The sequence below is a fragment of the Esox lucius genome, chromosome 9, assembly GCF_011004845.1.
Source record: "Esox lucius isolate fEsoLuc1 chromosome 9, fEsoLuc1.pri, whole genome shotgun sequence".
NCBI lineage: Eukaryota > Metazoa > Chordata > Actinopteri > Esociformes > Esocidae > Esox > Esox lucius.
Window position 1 is genome coordinate 14,990,049 of NC_047577.1, and position 24,181 is coordinate 15,014,229.

The following is a 24,181-nucleotide window of genomic DNA, read 5'->3' on the forward strand; positions in this document are numbered from 1 at the left end:
TTTCTTCCAATTTCGTGATATCCAATTTTCAACGATGACCTTGTCCGGGAGCCAGGACGTGCAGTTTTTCAGATTCCGTGATGAATAGCAAAGAAGTGTCTGATGACTCATCGTTCTGCTGGAGCTCCGTTGCTTGGTGTGTTCGGTCTCACTGAACCGATGGTTTAGTGGTAAAAGCAAATTGGCGGATGAACTCGGATTGCTTTTCACGGTAAAAACGGTCCCTGACATTCCATACGTCAATATGTTTTCCCATAAAAGAAAGGAAAACAGTCACGTAAATAAAAAATGTGGATAAACTGGGAATACCCCCATCACAACACAGCTTTGGTCAACGGTCTCTCATAATTGGTTGTGTAGATGATGGTAATGTCTTACTTAAGGACTTTTTACCTAATAGATATAGAGTGAAAACCAGGAGAGAATTGGGAGTTGCTTAAAGAGCAACGTCAGTATTGTGTTCCCACGAAATCTTAATTATAATCTCATCACGAACCTCTAATTACGGCTTATCAGTTGAGTGTCTGGCAAAAAGCTGACCTGCACAGCCACTGTATTCCTTTTCATCTGCTAATAGGAATGCTTTGGCTGCCCTCAATTAAGGCTGACTATGAATTATTGAGCCATTGAAAACTACAGTCATTTGAAATCTAAAAGATGTAAGGAGACTAAATGCGGCTTAAATAGGATACAATCAAGGGATAGACTGTCATAAATTAAGCTAAGTGTCTAAATCGAGACATTTCAATGGGCCAAATACTGCTCAGTAAAGGCATCGTAAATATCGACACTGGGAAGGCAACCTTTAACATATTTAACAACATAGCTTTGCTAGTTATTTGATAGCATGCTCTTGCTTACCATACTGTATAACCTGCATGAAGGGATAGATTCCATGGGGTGCTGGGCTTTTTCTTGTTTAGTCTGACCACCTTTAATTCTACCACTTTTTCACTGGACATGTGTTGGAGAATTGACAGCATTGATGACACTATGGTGAGGCTGGGGGGGGGGGGTATAGAGAGGTGTAGGAATGGGGCCTGACTATGATGAATGAGAGGAGTCCAATGCAGGTGCGGAGGGGGGAGGAGGCAGGGAGGGGGGGCGGGGGGGGGGGGCAACGGGTGTAAAATGAAACCGAAGCAGCGCAGCAGATAGGAGCCCTAACGACAAGCGGACAAAAAACAAAGGGCCTGACGGAGAGATAGAGAGCAGAGGGAAAGACAGACGAGCAGGCCAGAGAAGATGAGTCGTAGACCTGGGGGATGAAATGCACAGCGACGCCGTCAACCTCGACCCCGGCCACGTCCACAGCCTCGCCTTTAACAATCTCGACTGGCCCGTCGTCTGCCTGCGCCTCAAGTCCTTCTCGGGTTGAAAAGCTGAAACTCACACGCCGGGGTGCTAAATTCAGGCTCCGCGGCAGGGCCTACATGATGGAGCAGGTGAAGCCGCAGCACTCCTTCAGGAGGGTCAGGCCCGTCTTGGAGAAGGGGGAGGAGGTCTGCTGGGTCCTGGACGTTAGCCTACTGGCTGGAACCTGGCCTGTTGAGGAGGCGGAGTCAGTGAGGGAATATGTGGAAGTGGAAATAGGTGGATAACCGGTGGCGCTGTAGCATAGTCGACACAATGACGCAGAGATGAGAGAAGTCCCCGCAACCGCCATGTTCCCTAACCCTAAACCTAACCCTAAACCTAACCCTAACCCTAAACCTAACCCTAACCCTAACTCTGACCTAAACCTTGACCAAAGCCTAATAGTAACCTTAACAACTTACCTTTTTTAAACTGTCTTCGCAGTGCGATGTCTTCACTATTATTCTACAATATGGAAAACTAAAGCAATGCCCTCAGTGAGTAGGTGTTCTGACTGGTACTGTATATTCACTGGTGTCTGTGCAAAGACGTATTCCTGTTCAAAAGCCATCATTTAAAAAATACATTCTTCATTATATTCAAATAGAGGTCTAAGAGAAAAGGTTGTACTTCAAAAATGAGCCGAACTATGGTGCTTTGACAAATCTTCATAAAATCAAGGTCACAGACTTTTATCAAAATGAATCCCTGCAAAATGTTTGACATGCAATTATGCCTTTTCAGTGGGAAATGACACCAATCAGTATGACTACACACACCTTTCTTCATTGAGTTTTTGGGAAACTTGGACTGGAGGAAATCAGCCATTTCCTTGTCTTCCTCTTTCTCCCTGTAGAGGAGGAGACAGTGGGATGAGTGGAACACAGACACCATGTCCTCTGGCTCTGTCTTCAGGGTGTCTTCACACACCTCAAAAGCCATTAATTATCACCTCGTCACTTTCTACTTCCTGCCTTATACCACCCAGAATGCCGAGCTCAGAACAAAGGAGAGCCTCGCGAACAGTACATCTTGCTTATTACCAGACCCTAACAAATGCATGTGTGCAGTGAGAAGCTCTATGGTTCCCCCGCACTCAATTCCCCACACTCTTAAAATAAACACATGTCGTGTTTAGTCCAAAAGTAAGAACATTTGATAATCAAGACGTCGGTGTGGTTTTGTAACTGAGTCAAAAGCTTGTATTTCTAGCAGGAAACCACTGGCAACTAAATGAACGAGGGAGGAAATTGGAGAGATAGAATAATGTGGTTTGGGTGTGTTGAACCACACTTGTGTGATTGTCTGGCTCCTGGTCACGGTGTTGGGTCAAGTGTTAAGCCTGACATCGCCACCGCGGTCCGTCACACTTGCCTCAGCCTCTCAAATTCGACATCGTCCACGAGGAAATCCCGGGTCTCCACCAGCTTGTGGATCTGCTGAAGAAGCTCCTCCTCCTTCTGCCTGTCCTCACTGGACTTGACGTTGTCTGTAGGAGAACATATGTTATTATGTCACAAAATGTTGCACCATGATGATCAGAAGTAAATGCGGGATTTTGTTGGTGGTGGATTTTGAACTGCTGCCTCGTTCAGGGCCTTTTTCGTGATGGTCTGAAAATGTTGATTTTGATATCCAGATCTTTTACTCAAGCTAACAACCTATTTCATGATCATGGGAGTTGAGATATTCAACCAACTGCTAAACTTAACTGCTTAACTTGGACATTATTGAGCTTCTTCTGTTATTTTGTGGAGACATGGACCAACTAGGGCTTCTTTGGGACCAGGAGATTGCTGTGAGACTGGAGGTGAGTCTCGCAGCAAGAGGCAAACTCCATAGTGCGAAGGAGAAGGAGCATGGGCTCTTTCAGCAGATCCTGACAGACTGAGCAACGGATCAAGTCCATGGTTACTGACAATTAGCTGACATAACAGGGCAGTTGAGTATGTGAGATAGCTGTCGATTAGAGAGAGGTATTTGTGTTCATGACACACTTCCTGCCGTGAACTCTGATTGAATGATTTCTAAATGGACTGCCATACAGCGGTATTGTTCTTCCTTTATGTCTGCCATTTGCCTCTTTACACTCCACTGTACAATGCAATTAATGCCAAGTGTAACAATTCTCAGTTATTTTCTCGATACGCAGTAAATACGAATCTCATATTTTATTCCATAGGTTTAATGTAAAATAAATTAATAAAGAGAAAGAAATAATGAAGTTTTCACACACTCCGTGTTGAGGAGTCGTCGGTTGTTCAGGAACCCAGAAGAAGCTGGAACAGTGATTACACTAAAGACACACTTCCTGAAACTGATGTTTTGCTTAATTAATTTACTAAGCAAGTAACTTTCTTTTTGTAGCCTACAGTACAAAAAAGCTCATGCCTTTTTACAAATAAATATATTTTGGGCACACAATGTAAGAGTGGCTTGTACCTGGTATGGATACAAGTTTCTGGAGCTCCTTCTTGAGTCGAGTGATTTCCTTACACAGCTGAATGTCATCCATCCTACAGAAAGTAAAATGATGAATGTAAAAGCCCTGCATCACTCAGGGGGATCAAAAGAAGAGCAATCTAAATTACAACATTCCTCAGAGAATTAATTATTATATTCCCTCTACCTCCCTCTACCTCACTTCATTCATCTATCTCACAACCTCCTTCTATCTCATTATCTCAGCTAAACATAACGACACTATGTACCTCTAGCTAACTACCCCTGTCTACCTCACAACTTCCATCTACCTAACATCTTCCCTCTACTCACCACCTCTCTTTCCCTAACTACCCCCCTCTAACTCACTATCTCCCTTTACCTCACTACCCCCCTCTATCTCACTACCCCCCTCTATCTCACTACATCTCTCTACCTCACTACCTCCCTCTACCTCACTACCCCCCTCTAACTCACTACTTCCCTTTACCTCACTACCCCCCTCTATCTCACTACCTCTCTCTACCTCACTACCTCCCTCGACCTCACTACCTCCCTTTACCTCACTACCCCCCTCTATCTCACTACCTCTCTCTACCTCACTACCTCCCTTTACCTCACTACCTCCCATTACCTCACTACCCCCCTCTATCTCACTACCTCCCTCTACCTCACTACCTCCCTTCACCCCACTACCTCTCTTTACCTCACTACCCCCCTCTATCTCACCACCCCCTCTACCTCACTACCTCCTTTTACCTCACTACCTCAATCTACTTCACTACCTCCCTTTACCTCGCTACCCCCTCTATCTCACTACCTCCCTCTATCTCACTACCTCCCACTATCTTACTACCTCCCTCTACCTCACTACCCCCTCTATCTCACTACCTCCCACTATCTTACTACCTCCCTCTACCTCACTACCCCCTCTACCTCACTACCTCCCTTTACCTCACTACCTCAATCTACTTTACTACCTCCCTTTACCTTGCTACCCCCCTCTATCTCACTACCTCCCTCTATCTCGCTACCCCCCTCTATCTCACTACCCCCCTCTATCTCACTACCCCCCTCTATCTCACTACTTCCCACTATCTTACTACCTCCCTCTACCTCACTACCCCCTCTATCTCACTACCTCCCTTTACCTCACTACCTCAATCTACTTCACTACCTCCCTTTACCTCACTACCCCCCTCTGCCTCACTACCTCCCTCTATGTCAGTGCCTTCTTCTACCAGCTACCTGCTCTTCCTCCCTGTCTTACACTGTTGCATATTTTGATTGCATAGAATTAAATATACTGAAATAGAATGATTACAATGTAGGGCCATTTACTTGAATGAAAACTCCTGTTCTATTCATTATTTTTCTATTAAATGTTTCCTGTCAAACAGGCTCAATCCAAATAGATGTCAGCAGATTAGCTCAGTTATATTTGATTATTTCTCTCGATGTTCTCCCTATCTGCTGAAATTACTTTGGAAAGAAACACCTGGCACAATGGTCTAAGTCACTGCCAAGTACAATTCTACCATTGCAACTTGGGCCTGGGTGTCTGAAGGCATACTGACAGGGCCCGGGGGTCCAGCCGAGCAAAGAGGGTGACATCCAGACAGGACAACGTGTTCACCTTCAACTGAGTTGTTTCTCAGGCCATTATCGCCAATTCAACATTATGAAAATGGGAGGGAATGAAACAATGAAAAATCAGAAGGAGAATAAATGAGCTTTTTAGTGCACAGTTATATTTTCCATTGACTGAATTGTGGTCTGGTAAGTCTTCCAGCTGTACTCCAGAAACAGCCACCGATGGTCAGTGCCTGAAGTGATTCTGTTTCCTCGCTGTTAGGACGGGATTCAAAGACTAAGCCTTATTTTCATAGTAAATACTCAACATATATTATCCTTAACTGAAAGGACCAGAGGGAAGTGTCAGTTCTGGTTTTATTATTCAACTAAAGGCCTGATGCTGCAGGATTGGTGCATCAAAGATCAGTTCTCAACTGACCTGGATTTTAGATGGCACAGCTTTGACCTTATGAACCCTTTGACATTAAACAAAATGGATCATTTCAGGATTTCTATTTATCAATCCGAGCCGTGCCTGGTTTCTGATTGGTGGGAGACAGATTCATTAATTATTTTCTCTTTTGAAAGAGAGGTTTTAATAAACGTTGATCTGATTACAGATTATGATGAGGTGGTATTACTGAATAGGCGTTATGAAGGAATCATTACACTAACCACTGCCTACTTACACAGTCACAGGCTGATTTGATTACCGCGTATCGACGCCTCGGGCTGTAAACGAATCACAGCTCGTTCCTTGTCTCCATTAAAGGCAGCGAGGCAGTGTTGTCTGAGTTAATTGAAGTAGGTTACTGTGCTCTGCCGTCAGTAGAGGTACAGCATTATGATAACCTGAGTTTTCACCTCTGCACTCCGGTCCCTCTGTTCATTGTCCCTTGTAACAGTGTGTACATAATTGTGAACACACAAGTACAAACACGTGCATATGGTGCACACCCACGCACACACAGGGGTCCCTGGTTTTAGTGTAACCCTGTCGCATTGCATCCTCCCGAGTTCCTCTCGCCCACTCAAACCCTTAGCAGTCTGCTTATTCCCTCTCCCTTATTCGTCGTGTCCTCTCGCTCGGTTCTTTCTTCCTCCCGCACGTCCGGCGACGAGGATTCCCTCTTCCAACTCACCCTCGGACACACACATGTATCTGATATTGGGGGATAGCTGGGATGGTTTAGAAGACGTAAGACACTGACATGTATCTGATATTGGGGGATGGCTGGGATGTCACGGACAGGTTTAGAAGACGTTAGACACTGACATGTATCTGATATTGGGGGATGGCTGGGATGTCACGGACAGGTTTAGAAGACGTTAGACACTGACATGTATCTGATATTGGGGGATAGCTGGGATGTCACGGACAGGTTTAGAAGACGTTAGACACTGACATGTATCTGATATTGGGGGATAGCTGGGATGTCACTGACAGGTTTGGAAGACGTAAGACACTGACATGTATCTGAGCTCTGACTCCCTCCTGACCAGCACATCTCGTATCCGGTCAATCTTCAAGAGCTCTCCCTCGATGTCATCTATAGTGATGGTGGAATCCGCCATGGACACAATGTCTTCTTCTGCTCAGAGAGAAGGTCAGAAAAAAAAAAGGCTCAGTGTTTCTATTAACCTTTGTCACTCTTCTACAGTTAAACTGTCCAGCATGTCCTCAGTAACACAGAGGAAGGAACTATGCGGACAACAACCAACACCAAGCACTGAATGTAAATTAATGACCGGGGAAGCAGTGAGAAATAACAGGCTGCTTTGTTGAGAATACTGAAACTATCAGAACAAAACCCCTGGGCTGGCATCAGGCAGGGCTGGTCTGACTCCCACAACACACACAGTCACACACTCTGGCCTGAACTGACATTAATTAGAGAATGTGTGTGTGTGTCGGTGTGCTATTTTCCAGAGTTCTCTGAATCTCCCATCCACTCTGTGACTGTTGAGTGGACACAGACAATGTTTAAGCTGACAGGGGGTTGGATTATTACAGCTCAGTAACATTGTGACATTACATTACGACAAGATTAATCATCATGCATTGCACACAATTATGTCAATATGTTCTACTGTAGCGGTGTACTGTAGATTAGAGAGACTGGAACCAGATTTTTCTTGTACATAAGCATTAGTCCACTATGAGAGGACACGGTATAAGGTGTTGAACATAATCCTACAGGCACATTAAAATGAGAAAAACCGAGAGCTATTTGTTATAGAAACCAGAAAAAAAGACCTCAACAATTGATTCGTTTCAAAACTAAACACGTCAGGAATGTGCCTTCATATGGGCTTAACTGCACTGCAGTTAAAGACATAATTTAGCATTACTGAAACACCAAAGGAGAAACAGACATTTAAAACCACTTTTGAGCCTCAGTGTACAATTCTTTTTCCCCAATTCCCCATTGTGGGAGAGGAGGCAAGTTAGTGAAACAAGCGAAAGTATGTGTGTGAATGTGTTTGTGTGTATGTGTGTGTGTGCGTGCATACGTGTGTCCGCGTGCCTTTGTCTACCGCTGCTTTCCTACCTGGCTCCACAGCCCCAGAGATTACAATTGGCTCCGAGCTGAATATAAATCACAAAGAAAAGGAAATGAAAATATAAACACATACTTATTGGAATCACACTGCCAAAGCCGGTCGCCAGGAGGACTGAACACCTAGCAGAATTACATCCAAATACACACTTGTGAATGCACCGTTTTATTTATTCATGTGGGGCACACACTGCCAAGCTGTTCCTTTCTTCATAACGTGTGCTTGCTACTTTGTTAACCAGCGTGGGATTACATACAAGCTGTAGCCTACTGGGCTAAAACAATGAATTGTCCCAAACAATGTTAACCTTTGCTCCATGATATCTTGTCCAACAATTCCATTTGAACTTGCTGTTACTAAATGGGTTTGTAGATAATGCATGATAATGTATTATAACGTATGATAATGTAGTATAAGCTTCGCCACATCTCAGCCTGCTACGCTAACAGTAGTTGGTCTCTCTGGCCCAATCTGTTACTCTACAACAATCGTTGGGGCATTTAGGATGATATGTATGTGAGACCTAAGAATTTCCTGTGGCTTTTCTGAACAGCCCCATTTCCAATGAAGTCTCGCAATCAAGTTCTAACTCAGCTGTGAAATCAACCGTTCAGCAGCATCCACCTCCACAACATGGTTTAGCTTGAGCCAAAAGAGAGATTAGGTGTTCCCGGTCGGACCCCAGCACCGGACGGAGGATCCATGCTCCCGGAGGATGAAGCCTTCTGGGCCCCCCCGGAAGTACAAGGGACCCCACCGAGCCGAAACCAGCCGGTTTCACCTGGTCAGGCAGTCCATCTCTTCTGAGTCCGGTCTGGTTGGGATCGTGTTCCCCTGCTAGCTGTTAGCTGCTCTATGTGCGGCCCGGCCGACGCCACCGTTCGGAAGATGACCACACCCTTCCGCCTCAATGTGGGACAAACATGTCCAATGTACAATACAAGATACAATGTGTGTTGTTTTGTCTGGAGGTATCAATTAAAACAGAGGGGAAAACATTCAGAGAAAGAGAGAGATAGAGAGAGATAGAGAGGGAGAGAGAGGGAAAGAGAGGGAGAGAGAGGGAGAGAGAGGGAGAGAGAGGGTGCAATATATCCCTTTCTCCTCTCCGCACAGCCTCAGGGACTGAATCAGACGTAACATCCTCAGAGGACAGTAAAAGGAGGAGAGGATATGTACTGTACTCTAACAAGGCTGACCGCGCTCTGTGACCTCAGGCTTGTACCAAGAGAGGGAAAGAGATCAAGTTAAAAAAAAGTGTGACGATTATCAGCAAGCAGTTCACGTCCACTCATCTCTCTGCCATTGCCTTGTGTTGGAGCCTCAAAATCTCAAAGGGCCAAAACATTGAGCTTTCTGTGCCAGACAAAAAGGACAGATACCGTAGCTATGAACAGCTTATCTAATGTGTGTGTGTGTGTGTGTGTGTGTATGTGGGGGGGAGGGGGGGGGGGTTAGCGTAATCACAAAGACCGGTCTGTAAATCTCTCACTCTTTAAATTGTTTTACTACACACTGGATAAGAATTCCATTCAAAACCAAGCCCCTCTCTCACGCCCTCATCCTGAGAGATCATTCCAAACTCAACTCACTCCCCCCGTTTAAGGACATCAAAAGCAACGCTGGGATTTCTAAATGTCATAGCAGGCTTCCCAAAAGCCATCACTGAGAGGTTCTCTGTTTGCCCAGCCTTCGGGAGCGATTACCCTGACCGCCATCACCATGACTGGCCACGGGAGGTCGGCCGGGCGTGAACGTACTAGGAGGCTTGTTCACACCCCCACACTGTGGGAGGGAGATCAGAGAATTACTGGAGAAAGGGTCATCCACAGAACTGGATGAGAGGAAATAGCGGGTGTGTGTGGATCCACGCGCGCGCGTGTGTGTAGCGAGAAATAGAAAATAAAGATTAATACCGGAGGGGAAACTCCTCTGCAGAGGCTCTCTTGTTGACGCGATTTCTGTCCTGCGAGGTGGACTCAAGAGTGACCCCCACACCTGCTCGGCTAAACTGGTTTTCATCCGCAGGCCTGCTCAAACTTCTTGCTCAAACTCCTTGCACAAATCTTTTGCACCCCCCCCCCCCCCCCAAGAGAAGTCCAGAGAGAGCGTCTAGCACACTGCCACTGCTAACTGCTGGATCTGTTGTTTTTAGGAGCACCACACGTTTGCATTCAGCATCCACCAAGCATATACGGTTTAGCATAGCATCATGTTCACGTCTATAATTGCTTTACGCCCCCTGGTCTCAACACATCAGAGCCCTCACAGCGCGATTTAAATCAAGTCTCAATTTGCCATCTTTCTTCTCGCGAGTGTCTACCTAATGAGCTACATGTCATTCATAGTGATGGACTAACAACAAAGGTAGAGAAAGAGGGAACGAAGGAGGAGGAGTGAGATGGAGAAGGGGGGGGCAGGGGGGAGGGGGGGCAGAAAGGGACGGCAGTGAGGAGAGAGGAAACGGAGGAGGGGAGGACAGATAGAAAGACAGATAAAGAGATTTTGAGGAATTACAGTGATGCCCTACAAGTGAAAGATGATAATAATTAACAGAATAAAGTGTCATAGTTACCGTGTGTGTGTACATCAACAAAACTCTCCCGTTTTGTTCTCCATTTCAATGAATTCAACAAGTAAAGCAAACACATTGCTTAACTTGCTGAATTCATTGAAATGGAGAATAAAACGGAGAGTTTTGCTGATGTTATGATATGAAGTGGCAAGATAACAACACCTTCTGCAATTAGACTTGCCAAAATGACATTCACGATGCTCTCCGCAATTCCCGCTGCCCTGTCGTGTCTTATTGGTCGGGGTCCATCATTTATAATTGGGGTTGCAATTAACTGAATAACTGGGTAACCCGTGTGAGCGACTGTGACACGCGCACACGCAGGCAGGCTCCATCAAGAACAAACACAAGTACACATGCAGGCACGCGCGCGCACAAGCGAACACTGATTTACGTCAGGCACCCCACAGCCGGTGACTAACACCTGTACACGTTCGTTATGACCCACCATCAACATCTGCACATTTCAGAAACCCTGTTTTCCTATCATACAATTAAAGGTAAATTGCCACAAAACAGAATTCTTTTTTATACCTTTTTTGAAATTCTCTGTATTCCATTTAGTGCATTCCAGGGACCCGTACTGATTTGACGATTCTCGCTCTTTTTCTTTCTCCATGTCTCCACGGTGTGTTCAGTTCCAACAGGGTGCGCTGTCAAACAAATATAATGCTATGTCTTGGAACCCCCCAAAAACTAAAAAAGAAAACCCAATTGATTTAGCCTTTGCTCACAGTCTTTCATTTAGTACCAAGATGCATGGCAATTGGGTTTGGATTTAAAAGACAAAGAATTAGCGAAATATATTCTACCACAACGTGCAGGTGTTGTCACCGCTGTTGCCGTTGTTTGAGTTAGCGGTGCTGTTAAAGCCGTTAAAGCCAAGCCTGATGATTCTTTCAATGCTTGGAAGTATTTCTATCGAAACAATAGCGCCTCCCTAAGTTCATCAGTGGTACTAAATTCTTGTCACATGCTGTAGTGCCTTCCATAACACAGGGAAAGTGAAGCCACATTTATTTAGGCTCTACTGAATTATCTGAGCGTTTGGATTTGAATGATTAACATTACGATGTTATAATCTAAATTCAATTTCTTTATCTGTGTAAATGAAATAAATTAAATTTCTTTTAAATCTGGAGAATGGCTCTGCCAGTTAAAAAACATTCCACTTTTTGGCCTTGAAAAAAAGGTTGCTAAGGCAGCATACTTAGAGTCATTGTCTTCTGCAGGATTAAATGCTGTCCAATGAGATTTGAGGTATTTGCTGGTATTTTAGCACTTATAAATTCATTCTAAGGCTGCCTTCTGAAGTTACATCATCAATGAAGGCAAATGAGCCAGATCCATTTGACAGCAATGCATGACCAGTCTATAACACCCCTTTCAACACAGTTGTAAGATGAAAAACCTTTTTTGTCTTGCTATCATTCTTTTACATGTTAATCTTTTTCTCATCTGTCGACGAGATCCTTTTTCCAGAGTTCGGCAGGCTATTTTAGGCACTGTAATCTGGCGCCATGTTTTAAACAGACCGTATTAACCATAAACACCAGTCAAGTCCAATGTCCCAAAATATCAGGTTCCCTGAAATAGGGGTACAATCTACAAAAAGTGTTGTCAGTTTTAAACACTCACACCAACATGTACACAAATACCCTCAAATAAAATCTAAGTTGCATTCACATCTGGCCCTCAAAGCCGATTCCATTCTATTCTTCCACAGCAACCACCTAGTCAGGGCCTTTCTATTCTACCTCATGATTAATTGCACAAGCCTGGCGTCCCAGCTCTCAATAAGTCCCTGATTAGAGTGTTGACAGAAAAAAAATGCACCTGACTTGAAGGGCCATATTTGAATAACACTGATCTCTAAATTAACCCTATATAGACATTTAAAAAAAAAATCAAAACTTCAGTAGTATTGGATCCCCAAAGATGCCTCACTGATCCAATAATTAAGGAGGGCAACATAGCACCCCCTACCAGCTGCAATACTGTACAATGCCTGACTAAGGAACACAAAAAAAAAAAGTCAACAGATTCAAATAATGTGTCTTTTTAATATAAAATATACAGTCATTACATAAAACACATGTATTTACACAAAGTAATTATAATGATACCAAGCTCCAATTTCTTATCTTACAAGAATCTTAAAAACTAGTGTGCAAATAGGTTTATTAATCATTTATTACAACATTAAAATAAGACCCCAGAATCCAATGAAGGTACATTTACGTTCATTAAAATCATTATTAAATAAAAAATAAAAAAACATGTCCAGCTGTATGTTAGAGACTTGAATGATTTTAATGGCTTTTATAGTAGTGGTCTCAGATGTCTGTGTATCTGTGTTTTGCATGGTTGGTGTGTGTGTGTGTTTGTCTGTGTGTATGTCGGAGTCTTTCTGTGTGTGTGTGTGTGTGTAGGGGTCTGTCTGTCTCTCTGTGTGTGTCTGTGTCTGTGTGTGTAGGGGTCTGTCAGTATGTCTGTCTGTGTGTGTCTGTGTCTGTGTGTGTAGGGGTCTGTCAGTATGTCTGTCTGTGTGTGCGTGCGTGTGTATGGGTCTGTCGGTCGGTCTGTGTGTGTGTGTGTATGTGTCGGGATCTGTCTATCATCTAAGTACATAGTTGTTGGTGAGCATTTATGTTAGCTCTTCCCCATCCCCTTGTGACTTATTATAAATCACACATTGTATCTGCCGTGACCACTTTCTGTCAACTTCCAGGCAGATGTGAAGACCTTTGAAAACCTCTAGAAGCTATACGAATAACCTTCCTTAGACTGTATACCTCTTAATATGGTAATAGCCAACCACACAGGATATTGCACCACTCTCAACAGCCAAAAGCACAAAACGACACAACCCCCACCCCCAAGTCTGTACATCGTATGTTGTCTGGAGCCTCTGCAAAGGTATTTTTAGCGTGTGTCATTACTGTTGTACTGAATGCTCTTGGTGTATGTGCCTTATGTACCAACATGCCTTTCTGACTACAGGACAGCTCAAAACGCAACCCTATTTTCACAAAACCCGCCCTTTTGAATATGACAGAAATACCTCACCTCTTCTTCCGTTTACTCACAGAGAGCAATTATGGCCACTGATAAAACTAACTTTGGTCACACGGATTATAAATCAAATGTACCACGTCCGCATGGCACAGATGACGCCTCTCAGGGCTACTGGCCTGAGGGTCGAGGGTTTACGGAGACAATCATTATCTTGCCTTTCTTATAGTTCTTCAATCAGGTATATTAAATATATTCATTTGTATATATGCGTGTATGTACACACACACACGCGCGCGCGCGCACACACACACGCGCGCGCGCGCGCGCACACACATTTAGTGGGCTTTTTAAAAACAACATTTACAACAGATTTTGACATTATTCCACCATACAACTTGAAGGCAGACTTGTTTAACCACACCAACACCTACCAAAGTGTTTATAACCTGTACGTTTTATCTACTTTCACAAGAAATATGTACCTTGAAAGTGCAGAAGACGTGGTGAGGACGTGGTGAGGACGGTAACACACAGGAATTAAGTGACAGGAAATGGGCTTATTTACAGGGTATCGTTGTCACAATGCCAAATTGTTTCTGACAAAAGGGCGCCATGGCAAGAATCTTTAAACCCACAGCCGTCAGCGTTCTGTTTATCCCGTCCCCAAGGACACCTGTTCCAGTTCTCAACAACATTCTAAAAACACACGAAAGCCTGTTCCTGAAACTCCTCCGCCACGCATGGAATTTAAAGTTCCACTTCCCTGTATAACAGAATAGGCTACATTAAACAAAATCCGATTTGCTCATATTCAAAGGCCCTACAGGTGACTTGTCAGGAATAAAATAGTAATGATCTGCATGTTGTCGTGGCGGCACAGGGAAAGCCCTACAAAACTACATTAACATTTAGTTTTCCGCGTTCCATACATATAAACTGCTCCCTCTGTCAAACACATCCTCTCAAATACACACGCACATAGCACTCGTGAACAAAAGTCTTTTATCCCACACCAACAAAACAAGGGTGTCTCAGGAGTAATAATAAAAACACCTCTGGACTTGGACAATCTAATGACTCAACAAGTGTGTGAATCCAATGCAATGAGTAGCTCTGGTATGGGGGTAGGAGCACTGCGTTTACAGTGGCGCTGTGCCGTTTCCTCTGTGGCACTCTTCTAAATTGTACTGATTAATTCTTTGAGTTACCACTTCGAGAGCTTGAGCTGTTAGTTCACCAAGACAGTTTTGATAATAAAAATGTTAATAAAAGATAATGGTCACACTTGCCGTACCATAAACAATAAATCTGCAAGTCATCATTAAACTACCTTGGAACTGTTCCTCAGGCAAGCTTGGTCATAAAAACGTCACATCCAGGGCGATTCAGGACTGGGACACAAAGAGAAGTTGGTAGTGTATCTACATGACAAGCCGGGTTGGGCTTAGCTCCTACTGGTGTTTAAGTTAACTCCAGAACTGTACAGAGTGCAATGGAAAAGACCCCCGATCCTGACATCAAAAAGAGGACTTGCCTTACAAGGTGGGACAAGGGGGCTGCTCTTCTGACCAACCATGTTTTGAACCCACGCTGTCTGGTCCAAGCTAGACCACTGAGTTAAGGCCTGTCAATAATCCTCTGCTGTCTAAACTCCACTCTCTGAGCCCTTGTGTTTAACACCAATTGGTTCTTAATTTTAGTGGGAGTGACCACTCTCAGTGGGAGTGACCACAGCAACGTATCAATTGGTGATAGGGTGCACAACATGTGGGGGACGTTGTTGTGAGATAATCGGTTTGTTAACTCAGCCAATTAAAACCAATGACTATAGTGTCGGGATTTTGTCACAATGTTGTAATTGGCTAATAAAGCTAAGGATTGATTCCACAAGACCATCCACTCATTTGGGTGTAAGTGTCTGGGAATTATGTTACAAAAAACTGAAATACATAAACATGCACCAGGACCGGTGTCAGTTCAGGAAGTAAACTAAAATCACAAATAAAAGATCTATTCTTTTCAACAAGGAAGATTTTAGCCTCAACCACACTTTGACCAAAACAGTGTATTGCAACAGCAACAAAAAATCGCAAGCAGAATGGAATGAGGTCCATCATGTCCCAGGTGTGTTTGTTTTTAGTTGAGGTAAATAACCTTGCATTGGCCTTAGCTGCCACTCAGGTTCCTTTCCACATCGCCTTAAGGTAAACCTGGGGATCAGTTGTGAGTGCTGTGCCCATCACTGATGGACATACAATGTGGCCGGCCTCAACCCTTCAGACGTTGTATAATCCACATGAGTTGTAGGGTCAGTTAATGATACCGGCGAAGGTGTTGATTGGTAGAGGGAATCCTTTGTTCATGTATATGCTGAGGCCTGCATCCTTCTCCTCCCCCAAACTGAACTTGGACCTCATTGTCTTCTGGACACAGTACCCAGGATCAAGACAGGGTGCGATCTCAATGCTGGAAATGGAAAAAGTTCATAGAGAAAATGTTCAGTCAGATCAATCATCTCCAACCCTCTTCCTGGATAACTACCCTGTATTTTATTTTTTGATCTTCAACCTCAAGTTAACTAACCAAATGTATCGTATCCAGTTAATTATTTGATCAGATATGCTAGTTTAGGGTACAGTGGCTCAACAGAAATGGGGCTGGAGACCAATGACTTAGATGTTGTTCATTAGTTGTTCAAAGATTTAATGATCTCTTAATTTTTTCCAGAGCTGTAGAGGGTTTGAAGCTGCCATTCCACAGCAAACTCAGTGTTACATGACATCAAAACAGCAGGAGGTGGCATCTGTGATTGTCTAGGATGTGTTTAAAGAAACACCTAGGTTGCCAGATAATTTTGCCTAACGAATCTCTCAAAAAGTTCATATATGGTTCTCCAACATGTGATCCGGAATGTTGGATGTTGGAAAAAAAAAACTGAACCAAGTGTTGGAGATATTCCCCATTTGAACTTTTTAGCAGGTCAGTTTGCGTTGACTTGTAATGTCCTTATACTCGCTTTTAACACTTGTAGTACTATCCTTCCCACCCTGGACTAGCTAACACTATACTGGTCTCGTTCGGTAAGGGAAGACGAGGAGGAGATAAGACATGTTATTGTAGGCAGGATATTACACAGTGCCCCTTTAACCAAAAACATTTAGACCCTAACCAGGGCATTTCCAATGACCTTTCACTAACACTGTGCTTATCAAACAGCAGCCTTAACTTCTGGTAACAGGATCCACCCACCAAACCACTGTGTGACCTGCTTTCATTTACAGGCTAGCTAATGTGAGGTGAACCTTCCCCTGCTCGCTGTATCAGCATCGCACCGACGCCGGCAAAGGAAGTTTTCATCTTCTGGAACCTTCTGGAGGCAGCCAGCAGAGGCCTCCGCAGATGCCCCTGCATAGATGCCTCTAATCGTTACTTCGTCAAGGGAGGTATACAGGCTCCCGAGGAGCTGCTCAGCCATGCCGAGCCATGCTGCACTTAAAGCTGTTCTGCCCCTACAATCAGGAACCCGGGGAAGAACAAGGAAGCTGGCCAGGAGAAGATAGCTGGAAAGACCTTGGTGCTACAATCTTCAGCAGCCGTTCCTCCCGAACCGCCACCAGGGAACCGCACCAGAGGCAACGTCGTTTCATGGTCTTTTGAGTTGTATTACTTCCTCACCTCCTCCGCTACCACTTCTGTTCGCTTGAATAAAACAACCTCCATTCTCTGTGACTTCACCCCTTACGCTACCTACTGTGGGCCAAAGCTCAAACAAGGAGTCTTACCTCTGTACGTCTTTGAAGGTCCTTTTAGAGTCCTTGTCTAAGGTCACAGTAAAGCTTTTCATCTCCAAGGTCCTGATCTTAATGTTACAGGTCCGGATCTTGGAGTCCTGTCAATTGAAGTACACACTTTAGGTTTGCCTTTCATGACTGAACTGACCACCAGGCCTGGCACCTTTTTCTTTCGTTTACAAAAAAGTCGAAAAGGACGTTTTTGAGTGAGTAACAAAAGTGTTAAAATTAAGAGACCACTGCAAATTGAACGCCTCCCTTCCTCACTCAAAACTTTCCTTTTCAACTTTTTTGGAAAGGAAAGAAAAAGGTGCAGTGGTCTCTTAATTTTATCCGGAGCTGTAGAGGGTTTGAAGCTGCCATTCCACAGCAAACTCAGTGTTAAATGACATCAAAACAGCAGGAGGTGGCATCTGTGGTTGTCTAGGATGTGTTTAAAGAAACACCTAGGTTGCCAGATAATTTTGCCTAACGAATCTCTCAAAAAGTTCATATATGGTTCTCCAACATGTGATCCGGAATGTTGGATGTTGGAAAAAATACCTTAAAAAGACATCATAAACACATTACAAAACAAAGCACTCCAAAGAATCCTGGAGATAGATTGGCCCAATAGAATCATCTGAACCAAACTCCACCAATAGGCCCAACCACCTTGACCCTGATAGTAAAGAACCCCAACACAGATGGATGATAAATGTATGAAGAGTGACCGCCATTAGAATCTAACCCTGTTGTTGCCATACACTTGACACCCAACAGAGGACAAAGCCATGATGACCCAATGAGATGACAAGTGACAACAAAGAAGACAAGTAACAACAAATAAGGATATGAACAGGGCAAGGTCAAAATCATATACTCAAACTAAAACTGAAACAAAATGAATTAATTCGTAACCAGAATTGCTGATTTTGTTTTATATTAAACTAAATCAGAAATGCCCAGTTGCAAAACAAACTAAAATAAAAATCTAAATTACCATCATGAATACTTTTTGTTTAGAAGAAGAACAGGTGAAGAACGTTGGGTTCTCCAACTACAGGCTGTGACTAAGGAACTAGGCCTACACATCCCAGAGGAAACAGTTGCATTCACAGATGTGACGACACGAAAATATCAAGCATGTCGGCCGCCGACCGCAAGCGTTCCAGAAAAGTGTGGGATTCTTAGTACGTTCCTATTTACCATGCATAGATCAACTACAAACATTACACAGGATTAGAAATATTTTCCCCAAATATATAAAGAAAAATCTAAAATGAAAGTGAATAACTTGAGTTCATCGCAAAACTAAACTTAAAAGGACATTCTAAAAACGAACCAAAACTAAAATGAAATGAAAAACCTGAAATAATAATAACCATGGAACAGGGTTGAAATTGATACAGTGGGAGTTTAGATTGCCGGCTTACATTCCAGGAACTGGCTGACTGTGTCACGAATTTTGTTGGTTAGTTTTGTCACCTTGGATATGAAAGAATGTGGCCTGACCTGTGCTGTAACCAAGGAGTCCATAAATCGCCCAAAGTAGCCCTCTTTAGGAGGTCTTTCGTGTCTTAAGACACCGAAAGAATTAAGTAAGACCATATCCAATATATTTATCTAATAACTGGTATGTTAAAATTGTATATCTTACCATGTTGTTCTTGAGTTTAGTTTCATTGAAAGCTACAGTAAGACAATTCAGATCTGGGGATAGCAGAGAATAAAAGACAATGCTTTAATATACACATAAAGTTTAAGAGAAATGAGTACTGTCTGACCGATCTATCTTCCTAACATTGGTTTCACTATGAATGCTACATAAAAATGTTCAATACTTGATTCCACAACTGCTAGAAATGCATATAAATGACTACAACTAATGTCAATATAAATTCATCCATCAATTAGAAACATGAATTGCACATCTGAGTAATATCATGAACAATGAGTAGAAGGTGTGATACCGAACGCCCTGTACCTTCAGTTTCATTTGTGGGGATGGCACTAATCTGGGCACCTGATGTTCTGACTGACATTCCCTTGTCGACGTCTCTGCCACTCAACAACATCTGCTGGAGAGATGAGACACTGTAGATTTAGAAGTCATATCCATGGATCAGGCAGAGAATATTTTTTAATAAATGTCAAACACCAATTGTATGTTCTCGGGAAACAAAATTACATCACTTAAAAAAAGGAACTAAAGTAATAAATAGATAGCCCTTTTCATAGCTGACAACCGCACTTTTACATTCGAGTGAAAGATTAAATGCTGCTAATATGTAGGGCCTATATATATTAATATATATTAAACATTATAGGGGACTTGTAAACCCTCATGGTGATGACATGATCATGAAACCTGGTTGAACTGGACCTTTTTGTAGTTCACAGAGATGACAGCACCACATGGTTCTGCAGTGTTCTTCTTATGCTTGATGTCTACGACAAGGAAAGCAGACATGATCAGACTGTTTTCATACACACACACACATGGATACTGCACACACTAACACACACACGTTATAAATTAGCAGTTACGTATAGTGGTAAAATAACAGAAAAAACAAGAGAGAAAATGCATTCTGTATTTATTGGATTAATGCTGCAGAGTTGTCCTATTTCAACAAATGTCCAATCTCTTCTCACGGTAATTCTAGTTACAAGCTGATATATACAATGAAGGGCATGTCTACCTAGCAAATATCATGTTTCTAAGACAGTAAACCCCATGCCATATGGTCATTGTAAACATTCCTGTGGTTATCAGAGAGCAATCTACAGGGAGATAATCTAAACAGGGACGTTTCTGTACACAGAACAACACACACTATAATTTAGTCACAAAATTCTATCCCTTATAATTCAATTTCAATGCAGAAAATAGTGAATGGTAGCGAACTGTGTTCCCCGGCAAATCTTTACCTTTCAAAAAAGCTGTTGACTGTCTGAAGTCAGGGAAGTCCAGATCTAAGGAAGACAAAAACACATCGTCCACCGGGTCCTTGTTTAGCTTGGTGAAGGAGATCTACAACCAAGCAATGGCCCGGAAATGAGAAACATACACCAAGGATTACAATCAGACAGTTGCTTATACATGTTTTGGTGTTATGGGCCCACTGGTGAGAAAACTAGTCATGAACATACTTGAGGTTTAAAGCCATACGAAAAGGCTTGTAGTCATATTCTGACTTGTATTGTCCTCATCGAAAAAAAGCTGCAGTGCAACAAACAGGGAAAATAATATAACTACTGAGCAAGTGTAAGTGTCAAAGTGTATTCCAGGACACGACAGTGTTTGACTGAGGCAATAACTACATCCGCTTCGCAGCATTTATCAGTCTGTTTGCAGGGCCAACCTTGACAGAGTAGACAGTGAAGTAAACAGGCTGCAGACCAGTCCGCACGTAGTAGGAAATGACATCAGACAGGAAGGGGCTGGGCTCTGTCGTCTTGCTGCTGTTGGACTGAAAGAGAGAGAATTATGCTGGCATGAGAAATAGTATCATGTTAGAAACGGGGCTATGTATGTATTAAGTATAATAAATGGGGTCGGGTTCATAATAGAATATAATTTTAGTGTAGACGATAGTAATACTGCGCCTTAAAAGCCTGTATTAAACAAGGTGCCCTCTAATATAGGTTTCCTGATCTAATACAGATAATTTTATATATAGTGTATAACCTTATATTTGTATATACATTACATGTCAAAGGTTAGTACGCACCTACTCATTCAAGGGTATTTCTTAATTTTTTGTCTTTTTATGAATAAAGACGTGCATTTTCAGCATGTCCGACAATCCTGTTTCACCCTTATTTGGGAAGCTGGCATTTAATGGCTACTTCCCATAGCACACAACAGGATTCCATTGGCCATTTCACAAGGCAATTTCAAATATTCTAAATAACGGATTCAACCACTACGATGGAAAACAAATCGATGCTAAGAATAATAACCGCTGTTACAGAGTTGGCCCGGACGATCATTTTCTCACAGAGTTGAATGTATTCCGTTGTTAAAGAATGTAACAGATTAAAGTCAAGAAGGAACCTCGTGGCTGGTGGAGGGGGCGGATGTATTATGTGGTGAAAGAAGGTTATGAGCACATCCTCTTGAGGCAAGAAGCACAGTTCAATCTCAGCTAAGGCTGTCTCACCACTTGCCCTCAATTTCTCATTTGTAGCGAGATATTAAGTTTCTTTTTGAGCACTCCGATCACTCAGGATATACATGACAGTCCACTTCATGGTTGTTTTGGTCAACCATGTTACGGTCAACCCTGTTTATAGTAATTGTCTGCAACTGTAAAATAACACCCATCAAAAAGCACCGAAATGGTTGAAGTATCACAACCTAGTTGCTTGAATTATGCATGCAGTTTTAAGGATGATTTGAATAGAGATAGGCTAGACATAATGTGTATTCCCCTTTATCCTGATTTCACGAATGAGCTGAAAGCTATCAGGAAATGCCTTCAATCTGCTAAACTGAGTAGGAGTTGTAATCCTCAAAGCCAAATGGTATGTAATAGGTGGGCCTGCAGAAGTCCTGGAAGATGTTTGTGCCACGGCCGACTTCATCCAACAGCTTTGAAATTGTCAAGATTGGAGTGAGACACACAGCGGCTAATAAATGAGATGATCTCCCCAAATGCCCTGCTCCCAAAAGGCTTCGGCCTGAGGAGAGGGAGATGCATGCTGGACGGGCTCCCGGGCTACGAGAAGCCTACATGGTGTGTTCCACACACGGGAACCCTCCGGGCCATCGACCGTCTCTTATCCGGCCATGCGCCATGCCTGTTCAGACTGGGGACGCTGCCCCTGTGTAGCTTGGCGAAGAAATTCAGGCATCGCCAACGAGCGGTGCCGTTTTCATAACAACATGCCCACAATTCGGCAAGTCCATTCCCCACAGGCAGCCACCCTGGTGTTGAGAGTGGTGGATATGAGTCACACAGGTCACCGGCTCGTCTCATTTTTGGTGATTGGGTACTGTCGGTTGTATGTCTACATATACATGTGTATGTACAGAGCACGTGTTAAGATTAATGCCAAGTAACACTATTCAAATTGGTGGAAGTAATACTGTTCAAGGTAATTATGGTGGAAGGACAGTTTTGTGTCATTTCCTGTTGTTTCGCTTATCACACAAGTTGCATAACAGCGTGCAAACAGGAATTTAATTATACTTTTTACACAAACCACAGGCTACATAATCCCACATTTAACAATGTAATAGTACCTAGTAGTATTTTTTCACTTTTAGAATTGTGAAATCTGTAGTTGATGAAACTTGCCGGGCTGACGGAAGTCCATCTATAGAGTTCCAGGCACGCTCAATCAAAATGATAAAATGTATTTGAAAGGCAACCAAAATACTCTCTGATGTGTTCATAACAGTTACTGTACCATTTTAGCCAGTTTGGGAATCATGGAGCCCAAACTCTTGACGTTGCACTCGTACCATGGATCTACCATTCCCAAGTAAGAACCTACGGCACATAGATTATCCCGGGTTGGGGAGAGGTTTTCCTGAAAACGGGACAGGTATAGGGATTTTTACATTATAGAAAATCTGTAATTTTATCATCCCCTGACAGGATGTAAAATGTTAAACTGTTGGTTAATAAGATAATCTGCAGTTTCATAAGCATCGGGTGGGGGTCTTACGTGGACAGGAGAACTGGGGCTGAGATCCTCACAGACAGGGATGTAGTAAAACTGGAGGTTGACTTTCATTGTCAGAAACAGACGCCGCGCTTCCCTTTTTCTGCAAAGGGAAATCACCGTTTAATACCAGTCACCAACAATGTATTCACGCCTCTTGGATTCATTAGAAGTTTATGACTAACATTTATTTCTGATGTGTAAATGTGTCATAGTTTCATTTCAACTTTAATTAGAGCCCGGAAATGCAAAGGACCTAACATGGACAGCTGACATTTAGCGATTTTGTTTCTGACCCATTAACAGCATCATAAACAGCAGGGGTTCTAGGTCTGTGGGTCAGAACCTGGGTTCCAGGTGGGCCAGGGTTTGCAGAGAATATAAGGGATCTGTAAATAGCACATGTTTAACAGAAGCTGCAGTATAGACCACTGGAACACCCAAGGTCACAAGTATCGCATTTCAGGGAGGAATTACAAAGACTGGGGAGCTTTTCTGAAATCCTCACGAAGAAAGGCAGCGACGGGTAGATGAGGGATGACGACATATCAGACATTTTGGACAGTTTCTCATTGTAGCATGGATGGTGTGTTAAACCACCCTCACACCCCTCGACGCATCCAAAATCCACAACCGTATGCGTTCCCAGGGTGCATTACCCACGATGCCCCACGCTCACCTGAGGAAATAGAAGGCCTTGGCCAGCCTTCCCAGCACCCTGTCGTCCCCCATCACCACAATGCGGGCCGTGAAGTGCTTCTGCTGCTTGGCGAACAACATCGTCCCGCCGCAGCCCGCCCTCCTCTGCAGGCTAGCGCTCCCTCCTCCGACCGGGCTCCCGCTCTCCTCCAGGGACTCCTGCATCAGGGCCATGTTGTCCGCGACTGACGGCCTCATCTTAATGCCCCCCCGACGGCTCAACCTCGCCTCGCCCTCCCCGGTTCCGCCGGGGGACTCCGTGGGCGACGGCTCGGCCCCGGGCGGGAGGTCCCTCTCGATGCCGCTGTCGGTGGACATCACGGAGTGGCGGGGCATGGCGGAGGAGGGGGTGAGGTCGGCCGGGAGGTCGACCAGGTCGAAGTCGGCCTCCTGGTCTTGGCTGAGGGTCAGCGACATGGAGCTGGAGCGGACGCACTTGGCCAGCTCCTTCCCTGCCAGGGCGGAAAGAAAAGAATTCCGTGGATGCGTGTATTTTCGGAACGTA

At 43.7% G+C, this 24,181-nt stretch overlaps 2 protein-coding genes across 6 annotated transcripts in view; both read right to left on the bottom strand.

Annotated features, from left to right (window-relative positions):
* Nucleotides 1-1,100: 1,100 nt before the first annotated feature.
* pik3r6a (phosphoinositide-3-kinase, regulatory subunit 6a) lies at nt 1,101-11,351 on the bottom strand. The gene is made up of 6 exons (XM_020049501.3): nt 11,045-11,351; nt 6,845-6,965; nt 3,799-3,872; nt 2,731-2,845; nt 2,136-2,206; nt 1,101-1,545 (listed from the first exon to the last, which is right to left on the bottom strand). Exons 1-6 carry the CDS (start codon nt 11,127-11,129, stop codon nt 1,430-1,432), a joined length of 582 nt encoding a protein of 193 aa, XP_019905060.1. The 5' UTR covers nt 11,130-11,351; the 3' UTR covers nt 1,101-1,429.
* A 1,678-nt stretch (nt 11,352-13,029) lies between these two features.
* The window catches only part of LOC105012281 (phosphoinositide 3-kinase regulatory subunit 6), a 37,364-nt gene continuing 26,212 nt past the window's right edge, over nt 13,030-24,181 (bottom strand). For 3 of the 5 annotated variants that reach the window (XM_010872995.3, XM_010872996.3, XM_010872994.4), the window contains exons 11-20: nt 23,657-24,128; nt 22,981-23,080; nt 22,720-22,842; nt 20,667-20,774; nt 20,233-20,335; nt 19,670-19,749; nt 19,286-19,379; nt 18,959-19,011; nt 17,311-17,417; nt 13,030-15,994 (exon numbers count right to left, since the gene is read on the bottom strand). In XM_010872995.3, the coding sequence (XP_010871297.1) occupies nt 15,838-15,994; nt 17,311-17,417; nt 18,959-19,011; nt 19,286-19,379; nt 19,670-19,749; nt 20,233-20,335; nt 20,667-20,774; nt 22,720-22,842; nt 22,981-23,080; nt 23,657-24,128 (1,397 nt within the window). In that variant the 3' untranslated portion in view covers nt 13,030-15,837. The remainder of the gene's footprint in view (nt 15,995-17,310; nt 17,418-18,958; nt 19,012-19,285; nt 19,380-19,669; nt 19,750-20,232; nt 20,336-20,666; nt 20,775-22,719; nt 22,843-22,980; nt 23,081-23,656; nt 24,129-24,181) is intronic. The other 2 variants (XM_010872997.4, XM_010872998.4) reach the window with 2 other exon arrangements.

What these genes read in the sequence shown, in the direction of transcription:
- pik3r6a (XM_020049501.3), bottom strand. Translation starts at nt 11,129, where the DNA reads ATGGAGAAAGAAAAAGAGCGAGAATCGTCAAATCAGTACGGGTCCCTG. An exon ending in TACAGAGAATTTCAAAAAAG is followed by an intron (nt 6,966 to 11,044) that starts GTATAAAAAAGA and finishes CTCTCTGAGCAG; the next exon opens with AAGAAGACATTGTGTCCATG. An exon ending in GAAACTTGTATCCATACCAG is followed by an intron (nt 2,846 to 3,798) that starts GTACAAGCCACT and finishes GTTCTCCTACAG; the next exon opens with ACAACGTCAAGTCCAGTGAG.